This window comes from Momordica charantia (genome assembly GCF_013281855.1).
Source record: "Momordica charantia cultivar OHB3-1 chromosome 3 unlocalized genomic scaffold, Mcharantia_2.0 BLBB01000003.1, whole genome shotgun sequence".
NCBI lineage: Eukaryota > Viridiplantae > Streptophyta > Magnoliopsida > Cucurbitales > Cucurbitaceae > Momordica > Momordica charantia.
This window is the reverse complement of record NW_028275161.1, coordinates 9,741,939-9,750,761: the sequence shown is the minus strand read 5'-3', so window position 1 is coordinate 9,750,761 and position 8,823 is coordinate 9,741,939. Positions and strand designations below refer to the sequence as shown.

The 8,823-nt window shown below is 37.6% G+C and overlaps 1 protein-coding gene across 1 annotated transcript; it reads right to left on the bottom strand.

Moving 5' to 3' along the window:
• Positions 1–458: 458 nt before the first annotated feature.
• LOC148212327 (uncharacterized) lies at positions 459–857 on the bottom strand. Its single transcript, XM_088122187.1, has one exon. The coding sequence runs from the start codon at positions 855–857 to the stop codon at positions 459–461; it is 399 nt and encodes a 132-aa protein (XP_087978313.1).
• Between the last annotated feature and the right edge of the window lie 7,966 nt (positions 858–8,823).

The window sequence follows — 8,823 nt, the reverse complement described above, 5'->3', positions numbered from 1 at the left end:
GCCTCCGACCAGCCGTGGACGATGTACGTGAATGGTTCTTCGAATGAAAAAGGATGCGGTGCAGCTGTGCTCCTCCTTGCCCCAGATGGCATGCGTTTTGAGTACGCCCTTTGCTTCAATTTCCGTACCTCAAACAATGAGGCCGATTACGACCTGTTGGCCGGACTGCTCATGGCAAGAGGGCTTGGAGCCAACCACCTTCAAATTTTCAGCAATTCACTGCTGATAGTGAATCAGATCAAAGAAGAGTATCAGACAAAAGACTCTCAGATGGAGAAGTATTTGGGAAAGGTCAAATCGCACCTCGCTCACTTCCAGGCTTACGAAATCAGCCAGATTCCGAGGACACAAAATTCCAATGCTGATGCCTTAGCCACTGCAATCTCTACTGGATAACACTAAAATGAGACAGGCAATTGTGTATAGCTCATCATAGTCGAACCACATCTAACAGGGTTCTATTTCTCCTTTCTGATACACCATTCTGTTGAGGTGACAACGTTTGCCTTCCTTACCTGTCCCTTATTTTTCATAAGAGACTGAAAAATTTGTAGCTCATTTAAGAGCGTGGTAAGGTTGTACTCTATCCTGTTCATCACAACATTGCTGCGAAACTGTAGGAAACTCTTCGGAAGAGATTCCAAGATAAAGCTGACCTGACTCTCCTCGTCTATGACAGCGTCGTTCACTTCAGCCACATTAAAGTGGACCATCAGATTGAGAACATGTTCTCGCCCTAATGTTCCCTTTTTCATGCGGGAATTGTAAATGAACTTGAGGGCATCGTGTCGGGCTTGAATGGACGACTGTCCAAACATGTCCCTCAACGAGTCCATGATCTCCCTTGCGGTGACCATGCTCTCATGCTTCTTAGCCAGCACATCAGATATGCTTGCCAAGATGTGGACCTTGGCCTTGTCATTGGCCTTGATCCATCTGTCATAGGCATCCCGATTGGCTCAGGCTGCATTAAGCGTGGGAGCCTGAGAACACTCCTTAGTTAAGACGAACCTAAGATCATCTACCACAAGTATCGTGTTAAGGTTCGTTTTCCATTGTGTGTAATTTTTGCAGTTAAGTTTTCGGCGGCAAGCAGGGCAATAATAGAAGTAGACATGCTGTTAGACAATTGCACTATCTATTAAAAACCCAATCAGTTTTAGCATAAAGTAATAATGCACCCTATCAATCAACATTATTTTTGCGACGATGCTTCAGTAATTTAGAGCAATAGCTACCGTGGGGCAGTCAGTTATTCCTTCACTAAATTGAGACATTCTCAACTAAATATTACACCAGAATAATTCCTATTCCTATAATAGTTAGTCACTGTTTGTTTGGCCAAGGAGTTATTAACAAACTTAATAACTTCTCCTAAGTGTGACCCACAATTTTTAGACCTCAGAGGTCCGCCCCAATAAGCCTGCCGTAGGGAAGGACAAATATTGGTGTAAAACCTAAGACACCTTATCCATTTATGGAGTTCGCCCTGATTTTGATTCCATATTACAAACCCTTTGTAGGGGTGGTTGCTCCAGGACGACACGCAGGCTGTGTATGAAACCTCACGTTGCAAACCAATGAAGGAAACCGTAGGATGTGTTGTCACACGTCCGTCTCCCACTTAATATACATACTTTCTCCATTCACTTTGGTATTGAATCATGCAAACACCTTCCGTAGGGAGGCCGCGTCTAGGACGACATGAGGCCGAGTATGGAACTCACAGTGTGAACTTATACGGAGAACGTGTGAGAAGAATGTATATATATATATACCACATATATCTCATATACTTGGTATATTTTATATATACATATAATCCTCCCACTTAGTATTTTACAACTTAGGGTTATTACATAGGTAAAATCAAGGTAAATGAAATTATCTAAGTTTATTAGTTAGCCCAATATAACTTTTATATTAGATTTGTTTAACAATTAATGTTTTAGTTCATTAAACACTTTAACGAACTAACCACATTATTGCATGCTATAAAATATTGACTAATTCAACCCTCAGGTCGGTTCCCATGTAGAGGTGTTCCCTTACGGTCAGCTTAAGTATCTCATCCTAGACAGAACCTTCCTTAGACATGGTTCATTTATATGCAATATTTTATATAAACATTTTATTTAGACATTTGAAACCTATTTAAAACCAAAATAAAAAGTATACGACCAAGGATATAATCAACTCCAATCCCCTTTAAAATTAATTATTGAAGACCTAGGGTTTGCATGCAATTCTTGATTATAGACTTTAATTTCTATTCACCAAACTTATCACACTTATAAATTTAAAGAAATTGAAACTATAATTATACTTCAATGACATACATAAATATAACATTTATATTTATTGAAGTAATGTCATGCTCAATACAACTTTATTTTCAATACAACTTATATTGATTAATCATGAAAATAAATCATGCTATCATCATTATAACTATTATATGCATATGATGCATGAACATGCTTAACTTATAGTGAGATTTAAAAATATATGACATACTCTATGCAACATATACAACTAATTAAGTATACATTCAAAATGCATAATAAATAAATAGCAAAATAGACCGATTTTTAGCTTCCTATAAGAAATGAAACAATATATATATATATTTTATAAAACCCGATGCCTAGGCCCCCAACCCCAGTGCTGCGGTGCTGCAGGACAGCGCCTAAGCGCTGCCCCCATTGTTGTAAGCCTGAGCTCTCGGGTTTCTGTAGCCGAGGCGTTGTCCACCCGGTTTCTCTGGTTTTTCTTCACTTATCTGGTACTCTTTCACAGCAACTCCTTGCCACGAACGTCACGAACTTACAGACTCGATTTACAGGATTAAACGCCCAAAACAACGGGCTTTTACATTGATCGAATCAACGGAAAAACTGTAAATCTGCTACTAAAAACAAAAAACATCTATTTGCAAACCACATACATCAAATATATAGAAACACCCACCATTACTTTCCTTGTTATTCAAAACAAGATCGAAAGCAGATCCTAGGCTCTGATACCAATTGAAGGGATCGAATCCCGCAGCGGAAGCGCGCGAACGCGTGTGCTTCGATCTTGTCTTAGAATTACAACAAAGAAAAGATATAAAATCATGAATAGAAGGAAGTTAGTGATACATATGTTTGAAGACACATCTTCAATGTAGACACCAACACCACCACAAAGTCTTCCTCTGTATCCTCTAGAAGTTAAGAACTGGGTTTGTGGGAACTGTCTTGTAATTGAAAGGAAATTGATAGGTTGAGAGAGCGGTTTTCAAACTAGAGTTTCTGAAACTCGTTCAACCGACGTCCGAAAGAGCCCACAAGATAGGGGAGAACCTCATTTTTTATAAGGGAGGAAGAGTGGTGGGGAAGTCACAACTTCCCCACTCACCACTCTCCTAATGGCTGGAAGTGGGAAAACCTCCCCCACTTTTCACCATTAATGGTGGAAAAGTGGGAGGTTCTTTCGCTATTTTTTTCCTCTTTTTTTTTTTTTACTTTTCTTTTATTTTAACTAAAACAATTTTAATTAAATCAATTTAATTAATTACAAAAAAAGAATTATTAATTTAATTTAATTAAATCTAATTTAATTTAACCAAATTAATATATCACATTAATTTAATTAATTTCATTAAATCATATTTAATTAAATTAAACTTAAATTAATCAACTATATTAGAATCAAATTATAATCTCCATCTCTCATCATTTTGAATCAAATTCAAAATTAACTTTATATTATAATGTATCAACATACATTATATTAATTGCATCTCATACAATTAACCTTAATTCCCTTTAACTAATTTGAACAATTCAAATTCATTTCAAGACTAACTGTTCTTAACTATCATTTACGAGCTAGTAAGGGGACCTAATAGACCTACAGATCAGAAGCTCCAACGATACGAGATTAATTAATTAAACTCATTAACCATATTAATCAATATTCGTTAACTGTCAGTCACTCCACTAAAGACCCACAGTTACACTCTTCTCAGTGTAGAATATTTTGCGTCCATGGATTTTAACCATTAACGCTAAGTCAATCATTCACGAGTGTTCGTAACCACAGTTGGGTCAAATTACCGTTTTACCCCTGTGTTACATCTTGTACCTTAAGTACCGCTAATCCTCTAATGAATAACCCGGTTGTGGTCCAACCAATAACCGGAAGTCCCTCTCGGGTCAGTGAGAGGGTGGGGCCCTTTGTTCAAGTCCTGGAGTCAGCACTCAAGAACACTCATTTACTTATCCTGAAGTTGGGAAGGAGTGAATTTCATCTTGTGTAGTTATGTTCCCAGCTCCCCACTCAGTCTTATCCCAAAAATGGTAGGCATATTGAGTCGGCGACTCGAGCCACTCTCACCTATACAAATCAAAGGACGAGTCCTAACAGGTAGGAGTCCATAACTCACTCATGATTGAGATTGAGTTACCTAGTCATCCTATTGAAATATTAATCTATTAGCTAACGATGTTATAGTTAAAAATTAATTATTTCGTGGTCCGGCCTTATACAAACTCATTGTATAGGATACCCCTACTCGCATGTATCTACACGAATGACCTAGATCAAATCATTTGTAACTATTAAAAACTGGGTCGTATCCATAGTGTTACCAGGACAAAGTACCCAACCTTATCCATAGAGAATGTTGTTAGAGGTTAGATATAAGGTAGGGAGGTTGTTAGGCAGAATCATCTTTTTGTGTAGTGTGCTTTTTGGCTCCTTAGCCAAGGAAGGAGAGGTTTCCCACCCGAATTGGTGGGTTAGCTATTATATCGCCTGCAGGCACTTTTCTTTGTTTAAAGCAATCAAATAGTGAGGAGATACCTCACAATCTATCCACCAATTCACCAATTGAAGAGTTATAAGTGGGTCCAAATTTACCTCTATATAACTCTTTAAATACATAGAGAATGACATCAGATTTATACTTGATGAAATTGCACTATATGACCTAAATTTATATTCGAAAATGAGATATGTCTTGTTTTATAGAAACTAGTTATTCAAATTACTTACAGTTCCCCTAATTTCTTATTTCATACGAAAGGAATTTCAAACATCCCTCATCCCTCCATTTTGTTCCTCATCTTATTGCTTTGTTCCTTGTACAACTCCCAACGTATCTACCTTAGTTTCTGCATTATTTTATCACCTCTCAATATTTGTTGGACTTGGTTATTATCAGCGCTACTCATAACTAATCGATATTGCATTTCCGTGTTCGATTTCTTTATCTTCCTGTTCTCAAATTGTGTCAGACTTAGTTAGTATCAGTGCTACTCACAACTAATTCCTATTGCAGTATATCCGCTCTGTGTTTGATTTCTTTATTGATCAATTTTCAAATTCTGTATTGGTTTTTTCCATTTTTCAGTTTTTAGCCGCTTGTACAATTATCTTCACTGTTTGGTTACAATTCATTGTGCTATGATTTCAATCGAGGGCTTACGTTTTCAATTTTGTTTAAGTTTTGTCAAAATCATTGATTAGTGGTAGTTAGATAGCAATGAGTTGTGATAGTATAGGCATAAGAAGGAATAAAGATTGTGGGAAACATGTGTAACCGAGGGATTACGAATGTGGGAAACATATATCAATCGCAGCAGTCACTAATTGAATTATTAGTAGCTGTACATAGAGTGGTAGGATTTATATTTTTAGTTGTAGCAGAAGTAGAATAGATGCTAGAAAGTTGAATTGCTGTATCAGTGCTATCGATATTATCACTGGCGATACATGGTTATCGTTGCATGTAACGATTTATAATTGTGGAAGACAATTGCGTAGCGATACGAAAAACAATTATTTTAGCGCCTTTATTTATTATGTTTTTTCAACGTTTTATTTATTTCGTTTTTTGGACGTTTATTTATTTATATTTTTTTTAATCTGCTGTTCATTATGTCGTCGTTGATTGAAAATCTGTTGGAGGATTGGAAATGAATCAAGTTCTTAAGATAGGTGAAGGGGCTCGCTTTGCTCGGCAAGCTACAAGCTTATCTCACTAAACCCTAATTATGTTATAAAAAATAAGTTAACCTTAGCGCAGTTAGAGGATGTTGAGGCGGACGGTCTTTGGTCGGTTCGTAGATGTTGAATTTTGGTTTTTTGTAGTGGATTGGTGCACTACTTTCTACTAAGAGAAGTTGTTGACGTGAGGCCACAAGTAATAACTTTTAACATTACGGAAACCAATGTTACATTCTCGAAGGATGAGTTTCTTATAATCACTGGATTGTGACGATCTCCTAATAGGGCGTTGCGGAAGGAGTGGACGAACCATCTAGGAAAGAAGTACTTCAACAATATGTTGGAGATGAAGATTTTTTTGTTAGAAGAAACGTATAAGAAGCTTGTGTTTGCGACTGATGATGATGCAGTTAAGGTGTCCTTAATCTTGTATACATAATTGGCCATGATGGAAAAAGTGAAGCACAAGTGCAATGTTGATAAGGGTCTATTTAGTGAAGTGGAGGACTTGCATTATTTCAACAACATTGATTGGGAACCCGTATCTGGGATCGGACGATTAATGGCCTTCAAATTGCTCTGAATGACAAGGTCGAGATATGTAAGAGTAAGATGATACACAACCTGAAGTATGTTTTAAAGTATAACTTGACAGGATTTCCTCCTGCCTTCCAGGTAATTTTTTTGTATGATATTTATGTTACATTAACATTTGAATCCATCACTTACATATTGTCGTTCGATCGTTTAATAATCTTATTATTTTTCTATATATGTGTTCACATATGTGGGCATACAAAACTATACCAGCACCCGCAAGAAAGGCTGCAAGGAAGATTAGTGATACAGTTGTGCCTCGTCTGCTTAGATGGTCGACTTTTTCTAATGTCCAGATAGTATTAATAGAGCGAGTATTAGAAGATAACAATATTATACACACATATTTGTACTTGCATTTAGTTATCATTTTGATAAAGCATGCATGTGTATGTTGTGGTTATCAATGAATTAATTGTGATATGTTTGTTTAATGCCGACAATTGTTATTCCAACGATGGAAGAGTCGGATGTAGAGCGTCGATATTGGGAGAGTCTGTTTGATGGAATATCTCAAGTTGGGGTGAATATGGCCCCATAGCCGACGACGACGGTGGACCATACAGACAACGGAGCAGAGGATGATGAACGAGTTTGCGAGTGTCATGAATGTTGGGGTGAATATCTCAAGGTGGGTCCGAATATAATTATTGGAGTGTTATTGTAAATAGCTAAATATTTTGTTATTTAGTTTTACAGTTATTGATTACATTTAAGTTGTAATTCTTCTATTTAAACAAGCTGTACTTTCTATAATAAATCAGAAAGTCATTTTCACACTTTCCAATATGGTACCAGAGCATATTTTCCGCGGAACTTTTTGACTTTCTTCTCTATTCATTCGTCATGACTGATTTCGATGTTCCCATTTCTTCTTCTTCATCTGCTCCTTCATTTGGCACTGACTGTCCTCTGAATCCTTATTATCTCCATCATACCGATAACACAGGCCTTATTCTGGTGAATCAACTTCTTACCGAAGAGAATTACACATCCTGTAGCCGGTCGATGATCATCGCGCTTTCGGTCAAGAACAAATTAGGTTTCATTGATGGAACCATTCAACGTCCTTCTGGAGATTTATTGCCGGCATGGATTCGAAACAATCACGTTGTGATTGCATGGATCCTCAATTCAGTGTCCAAGGAAATTTCCACGAGCATCTTGTTTTCTAAATCTGCTCGAGACATTTGGATTGATTTAAAGGAGCGTTTTGAGAAGAGTAATGGACCTCGTATATTTCAATTGAAGCGTGAATTGGCTACATGTTCTCAGGAGCCACATTTGATGAGTTTCTATTTCACCAAAATCAAATGGTTGTGGGACGAATTGAGTCAATATCGTCCAAATTGTTCTTGCCACTGTTCTTGCGGAGGTGCAAAATCTGCTGTGGATTTTCTACAGTACGAATACTTTCCTCATGGGATTAAATGAATCCTATGCTCAGATTCGTGCTCAATTATTACTCACGGAACCTTCGCCTACCATCAATAAAGCCTTTTCCCTTGTTAATCAAGAGGAACAACAACGATCGATCAACACAGCTTCTTCACCTAATTCAGCTTCCCCTACTTTTGCGCTTGCTGTGCAACAGTCGCCATCTTCTGGAAAAGGTTGTATCCAAGCAGAATTTCAATGCTAATTCGAGGACAAAGCGTGAGCGTGATCGTCCTTTTTGCACTCACTGTGGACTTTTAGGTCACACAGTTGATCGTCGCTATAAGTTGCATGGCTATCCCCCTGGTTTCAAAACCTCAGGCCAACGTCATTCGTCATCAATAAGCCATGCAACTCTTCCTCACATTGCTCCTCCGTCAAAGCCTGTTGATTCTCAAGCCATGGCTACTTCTCAGAATACGTTTGACATGACTGCACAATGTCAACAATTAATTCAGCTTCTTCAATCACGGATCAAGGTATCCGAAGAACAATTCTGATGAGTCTACAAGTTCTTATCTGGCAGGTATTTCACCTAACTCATTACCTGAAAATTGATTGTGGATATTTGATTCTGGTGTCTCAGCACACATTTGCTGTTCAGCATCTAATTTTCACTCTTTAGCGAAGAGTTCTCCGGTTGTTGTGGGTTTACCTAACAAAGTCAGTTTCATAGTGGAATATACCGGGACTGTTAAGCTCACACCAAACTTTTGCATCACTAACGTTTTTTACATCCTGCCTTCCATTTCAACCTGATTTTGATCAGTGCTTTAACCAAGGAATTTTCAG